Source organism: Bufo gargarizans, chromosome 2 (assembly GCF_014858855.1).
Source record: "Bufo gargarizans isolate SCDJY-AF-19 chromosome 2, ASM1485885v1, whole genome shotgun sequence".
NCBI classification, from domain to species: Eukaryota; Metazoa; Chordata; class Amphibia; order Anura; family Bufonidae; genus Bufo; species Bufo gargarizans.
The window spans coordinates 250,134,350-250,156,213 of NC_058081.1; the positions used below are offsets into that span (position 1 = coordinate 250,134,350).

The 21,864-nt window shown below is 47.1% G+C and overlaps 1 protein-coding gene across 3 annotated transcripts in view; it reads left to right on the forward strand.

The window, feature by feature from the left end:
• Window positions 1–21,864, forward strand: part of TRMU (tRNA mitochondrial 2-thiouridylase) — a 54,837-nt gene that overhangs the window by 14,016 nt on the left and 18,957 nt on the right. For all 3 annotated transcript variants that reach the window (XM_044280221.1, XM_044280222.1, XM_044280223.1), the window contains 6 exons: window positions 9,121–9,243; window positions 9,364–9,536; window positions 11,580–11,633; window positions 11,717–11,783; window positions 14,578–14,678; window positions 18,690–18,834. In XM_044280221.1, the coding sequence (XP_044136156.1) occupies window positions 9,121–9,243; window positions 9,364–9,536; window positions 11,580–11,633; window positions 11,717–11,783; window positions 14,578–14,678; window positions 18,690–18,834 (663 nt within the window). The remainder of the gene's footprint in view (window positions 1–9,120; window positions 9,244–9,363; window positions 9,537–11,579; window positions 11,634–11,716; window positions 11,784–14,577; window positions 14,679–18,689; window positions 18,835–21,864) is intronic.

The following is a 21,864-nucleotide window of genomic DNA, read 5'->3' on the forward strand; positions in this document are numbered from 1 at the left end:
GGTGATCAGTGACAGGGGGGTGATCACCCTGATCACTCCCTGTCATTGATAACCCCCCTGTAAGGCTCCATTCAGACGTCCGCATGCGTTTTGTGGATCCTATCCATGGATCCGTAAAAAATCATGCGGATGTCTGAATGGAGCCTTACAGGGGGGGTGATCAGTGACAGGGGGGTGATCACCCTGATCACCCCCTGTCATTGATAACCCCCCTGTAAGGCTCCATTCAGACGTCCGCATGCGTTTTGTGGATCCGATCCATGTATCCGTAAAAAATCATGCGGATGTCTGAATGGAGCCTTACAGGGGGGGTGATCAGTGACAGGGGGGTGATCACCCTGATTACCCTGATCACCCCCTGTCATTGATAACCCCCCTGTAAGGCTCCATTCAGACGTCCGCATGCGTTCTGTGGATCCGATACATGTATCCATGGATCCGTAAAAAATCATGCGGATGTCTGAATGGAGCCTTACAGGGGGGGTGATCAATGACAGGGGGGGTGATCAGGGAGTCTATATGGGTGATCACCCCCCTGTCATTGATCACCCCCCCCCCCCCCCCCCCCCCCCCCCCGGTAAGGCTCCATTCAGACATTTTTTTTGGCACAAGTTAGCGGAAATTTTTTGTTTGTTTTTGTTTTTTCTTACTAAGTCTCATATTCCACTAACTTGTGTCAAAAAATAAAATCTCACATGGACGCACCATACCCCTCACGGAATCCAAATGCGTAAACATTTTTAGACATTTAGATTCCAGACTTCTTCTCACGCTTTAGGGCCCCTAAAAAGCCAGGGCAGTATAAATACCCCACATGTGACCCCATTTCGGAAAGAAGACACCCCAAGGTATTCCGTGAGGGGCATATTGAGTCCATGAAAGATTGAAATTTTTGTCCTAAGTTAGCGGAAAGTGAGACTTTGTGAGAAAAAAACTAAAAAAAAATCAATATCCGCTAACTTATGCAAAAAAAATAAAAATTCTAGGAACTCGCAATGCCCCTCATTGAATACCTTGGGGTGTCTTCTTTCCAAAGTGGGGTCACATGTGGGGTATTTATACTGCCCTGGCTTTTTAGGGGCCCGAAAGTGTGAGAAGAAGTCTGGGATCCAAATGTCTAAAAATGCCCTCCTAAAAGGAATTTGGGCCCCTTTGCGCATCTAGGCTGCAAAAAAGTGTCACACATGTGGTATCGCCGTACTCAGGAGAAGTTGGGGAATGTGTTTTGGGGTGTCATTTTACATATACCCATGCTGGGTGAGAAAAATATCTTGGTCAAATGCCAACTTTGTATAAAAAAAATGGGAAAAGTTGTCTTTTGCCAAGATATTTCTCTCACCCAGCATGGGTATATGTAAAATGACACCCCAAAACACATTCCCCAACTTCTCCTGAGTACGGCGATACCAGATGTGTGACACTTTTTTGCTGCCAAGGTGGGCAAAGGGGCACATATTGCAAAGTGCACCTTTCGGATTTCACCGGCCATTTTTTACAGATTTTGATTGCAAGGTACTTCTTACACATTTGGGCCCCTAAATTGCCAGGGCAGTATAACTACGCCACAAGTGACCCCATTTTGGAAAGAAGACACCCCAAGGTATTCCGTGAGGGGCATGGCGAGTTCCTAGAATTTTTTATTTTTTGTCGCAAGTTAGTGGAATATGAGACTTTGTAAGGAAAAAAGAGAAAAAAATCATCATTTTCCGCTAACTTGTGACAAAAAATAAAAAATTCTAGGAACTCGCCATGCCCCTCACGGAATACCTTGGGGTGTCTTCTTTCCAAAATGGGGTCACTTGTGGCGTAGTTATACTGCCCTGGCAATTTAGGGGCCCAAATGTGTGAGAAGTACCTTGCAATCAAAATGTGTAAAAAATGGCCTGCAAAATCTGAAAGGTGCACTTTGGAATATGTGCCCCTTTGCCCACCTTGGCAGCAAAAAAGTGTGACACATCTGGTATCGCCGTACTCAGGAGAAGTTGGGGAATGTGTTTTGGGGTGTCATTTTACATATACCCATGCTGGGTGAGAGAAATATCTTGGCAAAAGACAACTTTTCCCATTTTTTTATACAAAGTTGGCATTTGACCAAGATATTTTCTCGTGCATGGCATTGGGGGACACAGCACCATGGGGACACAGCACCATGGGTATATGTCCAACTACCACTAGGAGGCACTAGACACAAAAAGTGTTGGCTCCTCCCAGGTGGGCTATACCCTCTCCACAGGCACGAGGCTATTCAGTTTTAGTCTAGTGTCCGTAGGAGGCAGACCTGTCCTGCTTTTTTGCAGGTTCTGCTGTTTTTTATTTTTATTCTTTTCTTTTTTCTCTCTTCCGCAGGTCTCGGTGTTCTCCACCGTTGTACCTGCTGCAGGCTGGGGCTCCATCGTGTTCCACTTTAGTTGCCCCCCTGCGGGCGCGTACTTCGGTACCATCGCCGGTCACCCAGTCCCCACGGACTGCATCCGCAGTGGCTTGCCGGCATTCCCACGGTTTCCGTGTTGAGTCTGCCGAAGGGGTGACCCTGCTGCGCCCGAAGACATCGGATGGTGAGTATATCTGATGGTGAGTATACTCCCCTGTGTCCCTGCCCCAGGGTTAGGTTCCCTCCTGTGGCCAGGGGGATGGGATCCACCTTAGCTGGGGGTCCTGGGGAGCCTCCATCTTCCCCCTAGCCAACCCCCCCTTTTTTCTGGGGGGGGGTTATATTCTTGTTTCCCCTCCCTTCTCTTCCCCCTTGGTTGGTCTTTTCTCTCCTCCCTGGCCACACAGTCTTCTCCCTGGCTTCTCCGCTACTTTAGTCCCCGGCTTCTGCCGGGACTAGGCCTCATCTTCTGTGGCCCGTTCCCGGCTCCCAGGTGCTCCGTTTGCCCTGATCCACCTGTCCCTAGGTGTCGCTTCTCCCCCCCTACCCTCCTCACCTATTTTTATGATTCGGTGGGCCCTCTGTCGGCCGCGGTTCGCCCCGCCCCCCTCGCTCCATTCCCGGCCGCCTTAATAAATCGAGGCCCCGGCTTTTGGGCCTGCTAGGCCGCAATCTTCCCGGCCCCTCCTCCTTGCTTCCCGGGCTTTTCTGAGCCCCGCCCGGCCCTTGGGAGGGGCTATCTCTTCACCCTTTCCTGGGCTAACGTGTTTTTTCTGCTGAAGGGGGTGGTTAACCCCTTCCCTCCCCTCAATTGCTTTATGTCCCCTGCAGCCCTACTGACCACCTCTTTTGGGGGGACAAGCTGCTGCAGCGCCTCTTTGGGGGAACAGGGCGTCCGGGTCAGGATAGACAGCCTCTGCTGGCTGCTTTTTGAGCATCTCCTCTCCCAGCCTCTCCTCGGTCGCCACGTGTTTTCACGTGCGTCCGCTGTCTGCACCTCTCTGGGTCTAACAATGGCTGCCGTGCGGTCAGCCTGTCCCTGCTGGGTGCAGTACCTCTTCCCAGATCCTTTCCCCGAACAATCCCTTTGTGTCGGTCCCCCATGAATGGGCTCCCTCCGTGTCAATGCCATGGGAACCTTGACCGCCTCTCCCTGGCGGTGTCGCTGGCCGCTACCAATCCAAATTGCGGCCACCTCTGCCCTCCCAGGGTCCTCCCTGCAGATGGGGCACGCTCAGTTAGGGGTACCTGCACCCGGGTTCGGCTAGGGGTAGCTCACGGTACTCCCTCGGGTGGTCTCAACGGGGTACCACCCCTCCTCGGCATCCTCGGATCCCCCCCAGGACAGGCCTGAGGCTGGTGACGAATCCTTCCTGTCACCCCATCCGTTGCCTCTGGGGACACCTCTGCGCCGATTCCCTCGGAACAGAGCATCAGGCGGTCTTCCTCCATACAGAAGCCCTCTGGGAGGTCAAGACGAATGTGGACGGAGGAACCTTTCCTACCCAGGGTTGGTATCCCCTCTAGTGGATTTTCGGATGGTGCTCCCCTGACCACACAGGTATTCAACCGCACAGGTAAGGCAGCCGTCCCCGTGTTTAGCATACTGAGTCACCTACGCGGTGTCTCTGATACGTACGCCTTCTCCTTAACAGGGGGATGCCTGCACCACTGCCATAGGCTGTCCCTGACAAGCCTTCCTGGTTCCCCTATACCAGGGGCTATCCTCTACATATTTGAGAGTGTTTCCACAGGGTCCCCATCCTGGTGGTGGTGTTCGCCACTCTACCTCATTACAGGGGGTTCCTGTTCTGGGCAAGCGGTTAGCTCGGCTATCGCCTCCTGTAGGTTGGGGAGTTAAGAGCAATTGTACAGCTGCCTTGCCCCTTTTCATAGGTAGTGTACCTACACCTACTCCAGATGCTGAAGCCATTACTCCTGGCTGGCTCTGGGGTGTTCCATACAGCACTATTTCTCCCTTCCGGGCGAGATGTACAGGCCGCTTCGATTGCCGTTGCAATTGCACCTGTCTGTTCCCAGCCACTTTGCTCCCGTCATAGGTAGAGTATCTACGCCATCTCCTGATGCTGTAGCCAATTCCCCTGGCTGGCGCTATGGTGTTCCGTGCGGCACTATTTCTCCCTTTCTGGCGAGATTTACAGGCCGCCTTTAATTGCCGTTGAAATTGCACCTGTCTATTCCCAGCCATTTTGCTCCCTTCATAGGTAGAGTACCTACGCCATCTCCGGTGCTGTGGTCGATACCCCTGGCGGGCTCTATTGTCTTCCAGGCGGCAACATTTCTCCCTACGGGCGAGATATAGAGGCCACTTTCTATTGCCATAGAGTTGCCCCTGTCCGGTTCAGTTACACCTGTCTGTTCCCTGCCACCTTGATCCCTTAACAGGTAGAGTACCTGCACCATCTCCGGATGTGGTAGCCGTTCCTCCTGTCCGGCTTTATGGTGTACCATGTGGCATTTTCTCTCCCTTACAGGACGAGATTTTGAGGCCTCCTCCAGTTGCCGTGGCCATTGCACCTACCTCATCATAGTGTGCACCAAACAGCCATCTTACTTCCTTCATAGGTAGAGTTCCTGAACCGTCTTTGATGCTGCAGCCGTTACACCTGTCTGACTTCTATGGTGTACTATGCGGCCCTGTTTCTGTTGCCATTGCACCTACCTGATTGTAGTGTGCACCTGTCTTGTTCTTTGTGGTACCGTGCGGCCCTATGGGTTCCATTGTTAACGCAGTTGCTGTTGCACCTCTCTGGGTCTGGGGTGCACCATGCGGCCACATTGCTTCGATCTTAAATGAAGTTCCTCTTCACAGCCATATTTCTACTTTACAGGTTGTGTACCTGTACCCTTCGAATGCTGTCGCATCCCCAGATGCTGTGGCTATGTTTCCACTCTCCTTGGTCGGCAACATGCAGCCACTTTACCTTTATTTTAGGCGTGTGTTTGTAGTACCCCAAGTGCTGGGCCCTGTGGTGCGATCTGTGGCCCAGACAGTTTCTTTCTTACTAGGTGTTTTCTGCCCACGGGTTCTAATCTGTGCTGCAGATGTTGGTTCCATCCGTTTGGTTCTTCCGTACGTCTGCCACTCCGTTACTGTCGTCCTCATTGGTCTCCTTGTGCCGCTCAAGGCACTGTCAGCACCAGGTCACCCTTGTTCAGCATGTGCATGGTTACCATATCTGGCAGGGGTGGGTCAGCCCATCCCCCACCTTATCGGTCTAGTGCTGCTTCTGGTAGCTCCAGTATATGACTGATCTGTCTGGTCCGGCGGGTGGTCCTCATTCAACCTCCTACTCCATGGCCAGGTGGTTGTTGGCCTTTGTGCTAGAGTTGCTCTTGCTTTCTCTTTAAGGTCCTACGGTATGCTGTGCTCCGCGTTACCCCATGTTATAGGGGAGTACTCACATTGTTTCCTATTGCTGAGCGGGCCATTCCTGGTGTAGTACAAGGATCTCCACTGGATCTTCTACCTTGTTTGGACATGTAGCTGGTGAGCATCGGCCGCGGCAGTGGTTTTCGGTCATCGCTGGATGTCCGCCTCACGGTATCCTTCTGGGTCCACGGCTTTTATCATTGCTGGACGTCCTCCCTGACGGGTCAAGGACAGGACCTCTGAGCGCCACACACACCTGTCTGAATTTTCAGCTGATTGCTCTGGTATCGGACAGGGCCCCGTAGTTCCTTCTGGGTCCAGGTGTTTTCGGTATTCCCTTGTATTTTCTGCTTAGTTGTGCTACATGGCGAAGGGGCAGTCCTCTTGGACCTTGCTGTCGTCTGCACCTGTCTGGTACTTTCTCCCCCCTGGAAGTTTTCTGTATGCCGGTCGCAGCTGGTTTCTACATTTCTATGTAGGCTACCCCGGTTTTTTCATGGCGACTTCTGCATTCCTTATGCATATCGATGTCTGTCGTTTTGTGGTACCTCCGAGCTGCTGTACTTGCCCTCTCTGGGACAATGTTTACGGTTTGCTGGTCAATGTTTTTGGTGCGGCTAGTTGTCCATGGCCAATGTCCCTTCCCCTATGGCGGTTTCTTTTCGCCTTTCCTGGATATGCTGGCTTGCGTTGTCTTCCGGTGGTTCAGCTCCTGGTTCCTTGTGACCCCATCTGGGTACTCCTTTCTGGAGTCCCTGTCCCTGTTCATTTGAGGTCCTCTTGGGATTTGTCTTTTTTTTTTTTCCATCCTCCCACGTAAAGTACCTGGTATTGAGTGGTTTGGTGCTACGGTTTGCAATTCCACCGTATGGTCTCCTTCGGGAGGGACCTCCTCCTGTTGTAGACCCCTTCCTCCTTAGGCTGTTTGGAGTGCTCTTCTTCTACTCCCATGTCTGTCAGTCCAGTGTGTTCCTGCCAAGGTTGCCTGGGCCTGTCTCTGGTTCCTTTTTTCCATGATACTTCACATGCCCAGAGTTTTCTCTGGTCTTGCGCTTTACAGTGCTATCTTGTTTTCGGAGGCTTGTGCCTCGTTTCCTGTTTTTGGGGACGCAGGAGCGATCGTTCTTTGTTCCTGGCTTTTACCTACAACCCCCTCCTTCTCCAAGGGTTGGCAGTTTCCTCTAGCAGCCTTGGGTTTTCGCCTTTACATGGGGCGCTTGGCTTCTTCACCTGGCCTTGCGGTGAGGGGAGTCCCTCTCCCTTCACATGTGAGCCTTGCTATGGCTTCCCTCACTCGTTTGGTTTCCAGTGCTTCCCTGTTTCTTTTCTCCCCTGGCCTTTCAGGGGATGGCCACAGGTTTATGGGTCTGAGACAATGTAGGGCGTTGGGTCGATCCAACACGCAGTGCTGTCCTAATTTTTTTCTCCAGCCCTTGGCTGCGCTTGGTGTTCCCTTTTGCCACCTTCTTGCATTTGGGATTTTCTTCCAGACATTTGTCCTGGGGTGCTGGCAGTCTTCCCTGCTTCTTCTGAGGTTTCTTCCTTGTTATGAGACCTCTTGCCCATTCCGTGTTTTTTCCTGTTGGGTCACATGGTCACATTCTCCTGCACCTGTATGCCCAGCCGGTGGCACGTCTCTTCTTTTCCCACCCTCAGGGACTGCTTTGGGACGTCCCATGGTGCTGTGTCCCCCAATGCCATGCACGAGAAAATTGGATTTTTTTGTACTCACCGTAAAATCCTTTTCTCGTAGTAGGCATTGGGGGACACAGATCCCACCCTATGTTTTTACTTCCGCTTCTCCGGGCTGGTCTCTTGATCTTTCCCGGTACGGGAGTTGTTGGCTCCTTGCTTTTCTTCTCTCTCCTACTGCTTTTGGTACAAACTGAATAGCCTCGTGCCTGTGGAGAGGGTATAGCCCACCTGGGAGGAGCCAACACTTTTTGTGTCTAGTGCCTCCTAGTGGTAGTTGGACATATACCCATGGTGCTGTGTCCCCATGGTGCTGTGTCCCCCAATGCCTACTACGAGAAAAGGATTTTACGGTGAGTACAAAAAATCCAATTTTTCTCACCCAGCATGGGTATATGTAAAATGACACCCCAAAACACATTCCCCAACTTCTCCTGAGTACGGCGATACCAGATGTGTCACACTTTTTTGCTGCCAAGGTGGGCAAAGGGGCACATATTCCAAAGTGCACCTTTTGGATTTCACCGGTCATTTTTTACACATTTTGATTGCAAAGTTCTTCTCACACATTTGGGCCCCTAAATTGCCAGGGCAGTATAACTACCCCACAAGTGACCCCATTTTGGAAAGAAGACACCCCAAGGTATTCCGTGAGGGGCATGGCAAGTTTTTAGAATTTTTTATTTTTTGTCGCAAGTTAGTGGAATATGAGACTTTGTAAGAAAAAATAAAAAAAATAAAATCATCATCATTTTCCGCTAACTTGTGACAAAAAATAAAAAGTTCTATGAACTCACTATGCCCATCAGCGAATACCTTAGGGTGTCTACTTTCCGAAATGGGGTCATTTGTGGGGGTTTTCTACTGTTTGGGCATTGTAGAACCTCAGGAATCATGACAGGTGCTCAGAAAGTCAGAGCTGTTTCAAAAAGCGGAAATTCACATTTTTGTACCATAGTTTGTAAATGCTATAACTTTTACCCAAACCATTTTTTTTTGCCCAAACATTTTTTTTTTATCAAAGACATGTAGAACAATAAATTTGGCGAAAAATGTATATATGGATGTCGTTTTTTTTGCAAAATTTTACAGCTGAAAGTGAAAAATGTCATTTTTTTGCAAAAAAATCGTTAAATTTCGATTAATAACAAAAAAAGTAAAAATGTCAGCGGCAATGAAATACCACCAAATGAAAGCTCTATTAGTGAGAAGAAAAGGAGGTAAAATTCATTTGGGTGGTAAGTTGCATGACCGAGCAATAAACCGCTAAAGTTGTGGAGTGCCGATTTGTAAAAAAGGGCCTGGTCACTAGGGGGGTATAAACCTGTGGTCCTTAAGTGGTTAATAAAAGTGAATTATTAAGTTATGTGTATCCCAATATGGTGTCACTAAAAATACAGTTTGTCCCTTTAAAAAACAATTCTTCATACGACTACATCGAGAGGACTAAATCAACAGTAGGCTGTCTTCCCCACTGTTAACATCCGCTTTGATGCTGCTGCAGTGCTGCAGCCAATTGATGGCCTCCTGAAGGGGTTTGCCAACCCCTTTAAGTTGAAAAAAAAAAATGTTTTGCCATAATCGTCCAGCCCTAGGTTTGCTTGAATAATTGTCTTTTTTTTATTTATGCATTTATTTATTTATTTTTTTCTTGCCATAACAGGGGCTGATGCCATAGCCACTGGCCATTATGCAAGAACATCACATGAGGATGAAGAAATATTTCAGCACCCATATTTAAAGGCTCCCCAGACTCTCTTTAGGAACAGATTTGAAATAAGAAGCAGTAAGTATTTGGGTACACAGTATTTGATTTGTGTGTAGCTATTACTGCCATTGTCATGAATCATGTATTACATATAGTATAGTGCTGATAACCCAGCGGTGTTCTGTATCAATCGCATAGATGTGAAGCTTCTCCAAGCTGCCGACCACTTCAAGGACCAGACCTTCTTCCTCAGTCAGATATCACAGTATGCATTAAGAAAAACCTTATTCCCACTTGGAGGTTTGACCAAGGAATTTGTGAAGAAAATTGCAGCAGAAGCGGGATTTCATCATGTTTTAAAGAGAAAAGAGGCAAGGGCTTTATATGCAAATTGTAGAAAGCAATGTGACTTAAACCTAAAGGGGTTTACCCATCTTGCTATTTGATCCTCACCTGCTGCCAGCTATGCTGTTCACTTCCTGGTTTTCTGCTTCTAAGGCTAGGCGGGCTTAGGCAGTTTGAGTGAAGGCCGGCCACGCCTTCCTATGACATCACACTGAGAACTCAGTCTTTGCGTGCTAGTTCATGTGAAGAGTATGAGTCATCAGTCTGGCAGCCTGCAGTGTCTGTGAGGCCCCTCCCCCTGCTGGGGGAATCAGAGAGCCATGTGAAGTGAGCTCAGTGTACAGTAACACGTGGCTGTTCTGCAGTTTTACACACAAAATCTCTGATCTTTTACAAACCCATTCTGTGTATAAACCTTACACTATGTATCTTTATAGATGCATATACAGCTCAGCTACATGTGTCTTCTCCAGTCCCCTAACATCACTTTGGCTGAATGGCTTCCTTTTCAGCCTTGCTACATCTTTATTCTACTCCCCCACTAGCACTGTGTCTGAAAAGCTTCATATACAGCTCTGCTACATCTGTTTCTCTTCAACCAGCACTGTGTCAGAACAGCTGCATATTCAGCTCTGCTACATCCATCAGCCCCCCCAAGTGCCTCCATCAGCCCCCATTCGTTGGTGGAATTAGTGGTGCATGTAGAAATAATACTCGCCCACCGCTTATGTCCTCCGACGCTGTCCGCACGGTCTCTTCCCTGCACGAACTGTTCGGGCAGCCGCACTTGAACAGAACTATATTAGACACGGCTCAAAAGAATATGGATCTGAGAATGCGCGGCTGGTTGGCGACGTGCGCGCTCACAGTGTGAATGAAAATGAACAATGGATAGTGACAATTCGATTTGAAAGAGAACAGTTCGATATATATTTTTTTTCCATATATATTTAGAAAAAAGTTCAATGGGGGATTAATTATTTAATGAAATATCATTTAAGAAGATGGGAATACCCCCTTTAAATACTTAAATATTCATTTATGATAAATATATTCCCAAATACCTTTCATTAGTTATAATGGCTGTCCTAATCACACAGCAGGACATGTTACTTCATAGCACTGAGGTAAAGAGCTGCCTCATTCTCCTACCTTATGGTCTCCATTCCTACAGAGATTCAGCTGAAGATCTTATCTGTATTCAGGATCATAACCCCTAACAGATAGAGCAGAGAGGGGGATGAGACAACTCTTTACCTCAGTGTTGTAAAGTAACTTGTCCTGCTGTGTGATTAGGACAGATTTTGTGTGTACAAACAGGACGGTGGCCATTTTGTTTCCCCTGATTGCTCCCTAGACAAAACGAGCCATTATAACTAATGAAAGGTATTTGGGAATATATTTATAATGAAATTATTATTTAAGAATTTTTATTTTTTTAATTCCCGGAGAGCCCCTTTTAAAGAGAAACACTAGACAAAGTTATTCTGGGTAAAAGCTGGAAACATCAAATTAACTCAAATATGCGCTCCCATATAACTTCCATGGTATATGAATCTCTGCGCTGCCATATATTCATGTAATTGGCACAACAGTACGACACAAGGGATTAAAGGGCTTTTCTAGAATTCATATATTAAAGACCTGTTCTCAGGATAGGTCATCAATATTTGTTCAGTGGGGATCTGAATCCCGGCGGGTCAGCTGCTTGAATGGGCCACGGTACTCCAGTGAGCTCGGTGGTCTCTTTCACATTCATCGGTCTTATGGCTTATTGCCACCTCGGTTCCATTCAAGTGACTGAGCTGCAATATCGAGCACAGCCGCTATTCAGTGGACGGCACTGTGAAGAGGCTGTCGCACTCACTGTAGTGCCAAGGCCTCTTCAAACAGCTGATTGGTGGGGTGCAGGTGTCGCGCCACCACCAATTAGATATTGATGACCTCTCCTTAGAATAGGCTTTCAGTATGAAACTATAGGATAACACTTTTCAAGTCTGCCCTTGCTTCTTCTGACAATCTTTGAGATGCCGCATAGAGTTGTGTACTTATTTTTTCTATCTTTGTAGAGCATGGGGATCTGTTTCATCGGTGAGAGAAATTTTGAAAGATTCATCCTTGAGGTCAGTATTTGGTGGTTTGCAGTGAGTGGTAACTGTTATTTGGCATTTATCCCTTTATATTGACTGTTATGTGTTCTTTTAAGTATTTAGAGCCCCAGTCTGGAAACTTTGTTTCAATTGAAGATGGGAAAATCTTGGGTACACACAAAGGTATTTATTTTTAATTATTTTGTCAGCCTGTTTATATGAAAGTAATTGTTTCACAAGTTTGTTCCACTTTGATTGCTTTGAGGTGCATGCTTTCTGTATGTAATATGCCGAGGGATATGCAACATGCAGTTTATAGTGTGACCATCTCTTGCACATATGAGGTGCAGCAGCTGTATGAAATCTATTCTAACTACTGCCGCCCTTACATTTGGTGAAGTTTGGCACATGCTAAAATTGTCTAAAGCCACTTAAGAGATTATGTGGAGGCCTCAAAGTGTAGCTATAACCAAAGCAAGAAACTTATACAGGGTGATCTGAAAAAAAATTAACATGCACCTATTGTCAACGGTAGGTGGGCAGTAATTTTTTATTCACTTCACTTCATTTGTGATTGAATATGCTGTAATTCCCTAATGGAATTAGTCTTTATTTTTTTTTTTTTATTTTTTTTTTATAATTCAGCTGTTTTTAACAGTTCAGTCAGCAGCTACCTTTTACAAAAGCTGTCATAGATGTGAACACGCTGCTGTCCTAAAATAATGGTATATTAGATGAGACTTTCTTTAACGACCTAACAGTTCTGCCCAAGCACAGCTCGGGCTGCAGGGGGAGGAGGGTCTGCTTTAGCTGCTCATATCTCCGTATTGGTAGCAGCTAGAGATGGGCAGTTTGAGCTTTCATACAAGACCAGACTCGCAGCATTAGCACAATATCGGCAGGAGATATCACAGTTTAAAACAAAGTTGAAATCTGCATTTACTTTCACTTTCAGCTGCATTCACTGCAATCCTGATTTCTAACAGTGATATCTTCCAATGTTAAGATAATGTTGTTGTTCTGGTATTGTTTGAAAGCTTCAAATGCCAGCTACGATATCTCTAGCTGCTACCTCTCTAGAGTTATGAACAGCTAAAGCAGCCCTCCCCCTGCTACTGGAGCATTCGGGACAGAACTGTTAGGAGGTTAAGTTACCATTTATCCTTGTACTATGAAAAGACAGATTGAGTGTGCCAGAATGGATCTCCTTTCTAGCTCATAGAGGGGAGTCCCAAGTAAATTTAGTCATATGAGGACTTCAAAGGAGTGGGGGGGAAAACTGCAGTTCCACATGTAATGTATCACTGTGAGGGGCTAGATTGACAGAACAGGAAGGACATAAATTAACCTACATACTTATTAAAAGTTAAGGATGAACGATGAACAGCTATTCTGACATTGTTTTGTTAGATTCTTTTTTTCCCCCCAGGTAAAATGGGTAATGAATGTGGCAGTTCCATTTTTGTATAGCATTGAAACAATCTGTAAAGTGTTTTTTTTTTTTTTGTTTTTTTTTTTTTTTCCACCCCCTTTCTGTAATCTCAACACTTTATTTATTCTTCAAGACTTTATTTATTCTTTAGTCTCACAGTGAGGCTTTACCCTGTGACTTCTTATATACTGCAATCCTGCAAAAATTGAAATGGAATAGTCACAAGGGTGAAGGGGTTATCCAAGATTCTTATATCGATGACACCTGGCATCCCCGCCAATCAGCTTTTTGGGGAAACTTCAGTACTTCGGTGAGTGCGGCAGATTACCATGCACAGCACCATCCATTGGATAGTGGCTGTACTTGGTATTGCAACTCAAGCTCATTGAATGGGACTGAACTGAGCTTACGCCATGTCATGTCACTGGCCTAGGAAGAAGCTGCGAGACTCACTGGAGCACCACAGCCTCTTCAAACAGCAGATTGTCAGGGTTTCCCGGTTTTCAGACCTCCACTGATCTGAAATTGATGAACTATCCTGAAGATAGGTCATCAATATCAGATTCTCTGGTATAACCCTCTTTAATTTGGCTCTTCTTTTAAGGTAACAAACTTGAGTGATAGAGTGCTGTGGATTCATTGCAGCAGCAGCCCCAGAATACTCAGTTTAAGGCCTCATGCACATTAACGTATTTCCTTTCCGTGTCGTTCCGTTTTTCAGTATGTCTGTATTTCAGTTCCGCAAACAAAATGGAACATGTCCCATTATCGTCCGCATTACGGACAAGAATGGTACTGTTCTATTAGGGGCCAGCTGTTCCGTTCCGCAAAATACAGAATGCACACGGATGTCATCTGTATTTTTTGCGGATCGGTTTTTTTTTTTATTTTTTTAATTTTTTTTTTGCGGACTGCAAAATACATATGGTCGTGTGCATGAGCCCTAACCTTGTAACTATTAGTGTTATGAGAGGTGATATACCACGGTACGCACGTGCTCTCAACACTATATCGTAAGATAAGCATCATTCCAAGTGGGATAATTTTACTTCTGTTTTAACATATTACACTATATTACAGTTTTTTGTTTGTTTTTTCCCCACTGAGTATCCTGATTGTCAGGGTAACCCGTCATAACTCCTTTAACTTTTTATGTGGGTTTTTATGGCCTTACAGAGAGGCCCCCTACCTCTGTAAAATGAAAAATATGCAGTAACTAAGATACAGCCAGGGTTGGGGAAAACTTTGATCCCAGCCATCGCAGCTGGGTGTGTAACTGGTGACACCTACTGCATATGGACAGCTGCTTAGCCTGCATAATCCATATTCCATACATTTATTGCATTGTGCAGAACTAAATACTACTAGTACCATAAATGTATGTTGCAATGTAATAAGCAGTTTATTTATGTTACCATATGTGGCAAGTATAAATCATAAATGATATATCATTTACCCTTGCATTTAATGTCATCTTAGGTGCTTGCAATTCATTACTGTGGGGGCTGAGTAAGTAAACATTTACTCTCTATGACTTCTTTTTAGGTTGGTTTCTGTTTACTTTGGGCCAGAGGGCAAGAATAGGCGGCCTGCGAGATGCATGGTTTGTGGTTGATAAAGACGTTTCCACAGGTGACATTTTTGTGGTGAGTACATTGTGCATGTCAACCTCTTAACATTTTTTTTTTTTTTTTTTTTTTACAGCTACATAATCTTTCATTTAAAAATATAATATGCCTGCCTTATAATCTGTTAAAGAGAAATTGTCACTTAGATTTGATTTAAAAAAAATAAAATAAAAAAAAACTTAAATTTTCAAATAAAGAGCATACAGAGAATGTTCATAGCCTGCAAGGCCAAAAAGATACAAATGTTACAAATCCAATATACAGCCTTGGTAAACAAACAGTATAATATGTGCAGGGAGGGGAGGGAGACAACACAGACCGTAGTATAGAATAAAAAAAAAGTATGAATGGTAGTGCACAAGAATGAAGCTATACAAAATGTATTAAAGATGATGGATTAAGAGGAAGCAAGTGGAGCTTCCACTCAGCACAGTCTTGAATACTGTATAACTCACGTCTTTAAGGCTACATTCATGTCTGCATTTTTGCTGGATCTGTCATGGATCAGCAAAAACGCTTCCGTCATGATAATACAAACGGCTGCATCTGTTATGATCTGACCCCTTGTACTATCTTTAAAATAGCCATGCCGGATTCGGCACTAAAACCATTGTAAGTCAATGGGCGCCTGATCAGTTTTCTTTTTTGTCCAGGTAAACAGATCCGGTGTAACGTTATACTTCCCTACTTCGTGAGATTTCCCTACCCTCGTCACTTCCGGTCGCACCGGACATGATGTGAGGAGGTATGCAGCGCCACACAACGACGGGTTAGGGAAATTTCACAGCAGAGTGCGCAGTAATTGGATGGATGTTCTCAGCTGGACACCGGCCGACACTGCGCATGCGCTGGGAGCCTAACCGCTGGTGAGGCTCCCAGCGCATGCGCAGTGTCGGCCGGTGTCCAGCTGAGAACATCCAATCACAGCGCCTGCGCACTGGCCCATAATTTTTCCCTACCCTAACCGCCGGCGAGGCTCACGGCGCATGCGCACTCGGCTGTGAAATTTCCCTAACCCTTCATTGTGCGCCTGCACGACGCTGCATACCTCCTCACGTGCGACCGGAAGTGACGAGGGTAGGGAAATCTCACGAAGTAGGGAAGTATAACGTTACACCAGCATCATTGACTTACACTGTGTTTCATGCTGGATCCGTCTTACTCCGCATCCCATGCCGGACAGAAACACTGCTTGCAGCGTTTTTCTGTCTACAATGGGAACGCAACCAAATAGAACGGAATGCATTCTAGTGCACTCTGTTCAGTTCAGTTTTGTCCCCATTGACAATGAATGGGAAGAAAACGGAAGCGTTTTCCTCCGGTATTGACATCCTATTACGGATCTCAATAGGGGAAAGGAAAACGCTGATGCGAAAGTAGCCTAAGGAATCGGTAATGCCAAGAGCAAGTTGGCCCATAATTACAAAAACTTAGGGCTCATGCACACTAACATATTTTCTTCCCGTGTCCGTTCCGTTTTTTGCGGACCGTATGCGGAACCATTCATTTCAATGGGTCTGCAAAAAAAAGCAGAAGTTACTCCGTGTGCATTCTGTTTCCGTATGTCCGTATTTCCGTTCCGCCAAAAAAAAGAACATGTCCTATTATTGTCCGCATTATGACAAGGATAGTACTGTTCTATTAGGGGCCAGCGTTTCCGTTCAGCAAAATAAGTAATGCACACGGACGTCATCCGTATTTTTTGCGGATCGCAAAATACATACGATCTTGTGCATGAGCCCTTAGGGTGAGATCTGGAGATCCAGCTAGACATTTCCTCAAACTGACAGATCTAATGAACCTTGTCCACCTAATTTTGGAAAGAGGGTGGAGTTGTCTGTTTCCAAAATAATGGTATCAGGGATTTTGCCGCGGTAAGATGTGTAGCTAAATTGTAGTGGAGCCAACCTTCAGAATGGCTTCCTTGATCTGGGTCCAGTATGGCTTAATTAAAGTACAGTCCCACCAAATGTGGGAGGGGGAGCCAGGCTGCCTCACACACCGAAATGTATGTATGTGGGGTTCCTGCAGTCTGATACAGGGTGAAAAAAAACACGTCGCTGTCGCAGGATACCCAGCTCCCTCTCCTACTTGGCCAAATACCTAGGTTTAAGTGGTGGCACTTAGAGAGATATTATTTTTATTTTGAAAAAAAAAATTTTTACGGTTTCAAACCAGATATAGAAACATTATCTTCTTCTAATCTGCCATTATCTGTACATAATTATGTCTGAGCCACTGCTATCAACTGGTGAGAAATATCCTTTACAGCAGCCACATGAACATAGGAAACTGTGGTCTGGCTGTACACCTGTTGTAAACGGCATTTTGTGCAACAATTTGCAAATTTTCGCCTTGCTCAACTGCTCTCACCACTTAAAGGGCAGATCTTGTGGGAAGGGGCAGGGTCACCGCATTCCAATATATTTACAATAGTTTTTCATATATTATATTATAAATTAAATCGATGCCAACTCCTAGGCTTCAGTTTATGCCACACAGACATCCCAAATGTGACAGTTTATGCCTTATAAATTGGATGCATCTTACTCCATTGGGCTTTTTACGAAGACTGGCTTGTGAAACCCCAGTCCTTACTAAATGGGACTCATTGGCAGTCATATACAAAGATTGGCCTTTTCCGCTGGTCCTTTTTATTTTTTTTCCTTGTGCTGCGGTAGGATTGGCCTAATTTATGACAGTGTGTGCCTTGTCATGAATTAGGTGCACCTCCGCCAGTCCATATGCCTTGAGTAAAAGCTACTCCTACCCCTGGCTGGATAGCCACAGCCAGGCCCTCCTTCATTCCCAAATGGGGAGGTCGACGTAAAACGCCCATGCAACAAAATATTGTCTTACTGGCATTTAAAAAGTCACCAAAATGCATCTTATGACTTTTTTTTTTTTATACACCAAAAACTAGCTTAAAAAAGTTTGTAAATGACCCCCATTGACTTCCAGAGGAAAATGAAGCTAGTTACTGCAGCGCTGCTCCCAATAAAGTGAATGAGAGCAGGGATGCCGTAACCAACCCTATTCATTTAACAACAGAGTTCTATAGCCTGACTGCTAGAGCTACTGGAGAAAAGCTGTTTGGAGGGTGTACCGGGTGAGAGATGATCCTAACACTTGGCTTCCCCCTCCCTTACACCCACAGAACCAGAAATGAACGCCTTTCATGGTACTCCCTAACTTTAAATTGGTGCTATACCCCAAATATTGCACCTAGAATGACTCTGGACTTTAATGACACCAAGAGGTAGCACTTACATTATAGCTATGGTAATCCTAAATTGGACACATTCTTTGACCGTCCCTGCACCTAGACTGAAGTCAGTAGCTGAAGTATATTCATAAATGACAGTGAATGTTCTTATAGCCGTATGAGCTGACGTCTCCCTTTTCTCTTCCTGCTCACCGCTGCTGTCTATGGCAAAGCAGCCAACAACCCCTTTAGGCGACATCACATATGTGATGTCAGTGGGGGGTAGATTAAGACTGGCGTGTAAAACGCTGGTCTTGATAAATTTCCCTGTGTCTGAAAATAGTAAAAAGCACAAATGGAAAATAACTAAAATGTTTGCTCAGTGGGCTACCTGAGAGTTTAAAGGGGGTTTTAGGTCAATACCAGATGGATGGGGGTCAGACTTCTAGCATCCCTACCAATCAGCGGTTTCCAGCCTCTGCAGCTCAGCTACCATTCACTTGAATAGAGGAAAGGTTTTTCTTTAATAACATATGTGAAATCTCTGCTGCTCTAGTGGTCTGTTTTGTATTATTATTATTTGTTTCTGGAGCCATGACCACTGCAGCCAACCATGATGATGCATGATAAGCCTTATAGATATACAGATGGTCAGGAACCAGGAAAGTAGGATTTTGAGGTTGGGGGTGGATGCCATACCTCTTGGGGAAAAAACTTCATTTTTCCGGAGGGTCATTATTGCCTTTGGAATATGTTTAGACGCTAAGCATGAAATAAGCACACTTTTACAACTACTGATGGCTATTAAACTCTCTTTTTTGAAGGCCCCTTGTACAGATCACCCAGCCTTGTTCAGGGAATTACTGCGCACTGACAGAATGCATTGGATTTCAGAAGAGCCTCCTGCAGAGCTGGTGCAGAACAAGATGATGGAGTGTCATTTTAGGTTTCAACACCAGATGGCCCTAGGTACATTTGCCATAGAACACAGGAATTGTGAATGCCTTCCATCTGAGCACTGACTTGTCCTTATTGAGATTTATGCATTTTTTTTATTTTTATTTTTTATCAGACGTAAGGGTACTTTCACACTTGTGGCAGAGTGATCCGGCAAGCAGTTCCGTCGCCGAAACTGCCTGCCGGATCCGCCAATCTGTATGCAAACAGACAGCATTTGTAGATGGATGCGGATCCATCTCACAAATGCATTGCAAGAACAGATCCATCTGTCCGTTTGTCATACAGACAAACGGATCCGTTTCTATTTTTTTCACTTTTTTTTTAAAGGTCTGCGCATGGCAGTATTTTCCTATGGAAAAAAAATGCTGAATCCGGCATTTCGGCAAGTGTTCAGTTTTTCTCGTACTTTTTTCCATTGGGGGACACAGACCATGGGTATAGCTTAGAGGTATTAGTAGGAGGGACACTATGCAAATGAAAGAGCTCCTCCTCCTCGGGCTATACCCCCTGACTCCACCAGGAGGAACTCAGTCTTTGCTTAGTGTCTGGTGAAGGAGGTTGACACTCTCTGATTCTACTCCTTTTTGTTATTTTTATTCTAGATGGGGACACAGGTCGGCATGGCGCCTTCCTGGTCCCCCGTGGAGTGCCCGCCGCCGTCTTTGGGACGTTGCCTGGCTGCCTCCATTTCCCCCCAAGAAGATAAGAGGATCCGGGCTCGACCTGTTAGCTCCGGCATCCCACCAGCTGCTGGGACGCCTGCTGCCTACCCTCCTCCAGAGCACTGTTCTCCTGGATTGGAGTCAGAAGTCTGAAGAGGTGCATCCCTGCTGGTCCTGGAGTCGAGGGAGAAGATCTGCAGGAGCAGATAAGTATTACCTGCATCCCTGCCTTACCCCCCTCCTCCACCCCTCCTCCACGTCCCTGGGAGCCTGCGGTCCCCGCTTGGGCATCTGCCATGTCCAGCGCGGCCGCTAAATTGGTCTTAGTCGCCAAGGCAACCATGTCCTTTAATCCTGTGGCGCTAACGACTCCATCTCTCTCAGTGGTCCCCACAGTGGGTGCCTGACTACGAAGAGGCAGCGTGAGCGGCAGCATCCCACCTCGGATGTCTCCCTCTCTCCACCCCCCTCACCTCGCCTGTGGCGCTTTCGGACTGCTCTTCCCCCTCCCTAGGGAGAGTAATCCGAAGGGGAATTATCCGGCTCGGACGAGCCAGGTCCTTTTTGGACTATAGGGCATTTTCAAATCCTGTGACGCCAACCACCTCTCTAAGTGGTTTTCCACAGAAGACGCCCGACTACTAACAGGGAGCGTGAGCAGCAGCATCCCTCCTCGGATGGCTCCGGCTCTCCCCCCCCCCCCTCGTCTAGAGGCGCGTTCGGGCGACTCTCCCCTCCCTTAGGGAGCGCAAGTCTGAAGGAGAATTTCCGGCTCTGATTAGGTCATGGAGCGGGACCCCTCGCCTAAGCTCTCCACCAGGGTGGCTGACTTAGTGGCGACTGTCCGAGACGCCTTTATTCTCCAAGAGGATTCTCCTCCTTCCACTGGTCAGGAGTTCCCCCTTTTTCTGTCCAGGCAGTCGGAGACTACCATGTTCCCGGTCCATGAGGGATTTTTCCGCGGTCATGTCCAGGGCCTGGGGTAGTCTTAATAAGGTTCTCGACCACCCAGCGCATGAATATACTTTCCTTTCCCTGCTGACGGCGAGGAGAGGTGTCTCCTCCCCCTAAGGTGGATCCTCCGGTGGCCGGATTAGCCAATTATATGGCCCTTCCTGTCTTAGTCAGTTCCTCTTTCCAGGATGCTGTAGACAGACGCATAGACTCTCTTCCAGGTCCTTTTTTCGCTGGCAGCGCGTCCCTGTGACCTACCTTTCACTCAGCAGGGGTAGCCAGTGCTCTCTCGGTGTGGTTACAGCACCACCACCAGGAACTGGCGGTACGAGATGCGGCTACTGACACACTGGAGTTGGTTCTCCAGATGTCTCAGGCTTCTAAGATTCTTTGCGAAGCTTCTAGGGACATTGTTTCCCTCTTTGCCCGCAGGTTGGCCATCTCTGTCACTCAGCGCGAAGAGATCTGATTGAAGGTGTGGGACGCTGACGCCTCCACCAAGCGTTCCCTTGCTAATCTCCCCTTTGGGGTTTCCAGACCTTATGGGGATCAGCTGGACGAGTTCATCTCTGCATGCCTTTTGCCGTTTCTCATCTGGTAGGCCGTCGCCTGCTTCCTCCGCCGGGGGTCTCAGGTCGCCCGCAAAGAGGCCTTCCTTTACACCAGCCTTCCCGGCACTAGAGGGCCCAGTCAGCCCGCCCTGCTGCTCCTAGGCCTATCACATGTCCCGATTGCGGAATCCCACCATCGATTCCTGCGCTTCGCCATTAACGGTCGACACTGTCAGTTTGTCGCCCTTCCTTCGGGTTGGCGACCACCCCGCGGGTCCTTGCCACGGTCCTGGACCGCTCATGGCGCTTCTTCGTACCAGGGGCATTCCTTTGCTGCCCTATCTGGACGATATCCGGATAGAGGCCCCCCTCTCTACCGCAGACCAAGGACAGCGTCCGGATCACTGTTCAGACTCTGGAACGGTTCGGCTGGCTGGTAATTTTCCCAAACTCCTGCCTCTTCCCGTCCCAGAGGCTCTCCTTCCGGAGGATGATTTTGGACACCTCGGCTGCCAAAGTATTCTGCCAGCCTTCAAGTCCTCCCAGATCCAGGGGGCAGTGTCGCATCTGCTGCGCTCCCCGTGCCGCTCCATTCGGGAATACTTGCAGGTCCTGGGTCTTATGGTAGCCTCTTTCGAGGCCTTCCATATGCCCAGTTTCACACTCGCCTGGCGCAACAGGAGATCCTTTACCTTTCAGCGGGTTCGGGCAGCTCTCCCTTGGTGGCTGTTCCCGATGAACCTGAGGTCGGGGAGTTCCTTTCTCGCATTCTCCTGGACGATCGTCACCACCAATGCCAGCATCCTGGGTTGGGGGGGCCTTTTCCAGTCTCGCACGGTTCAAGGGATTTGGTCGGCGGCAGAGTCTCGCCT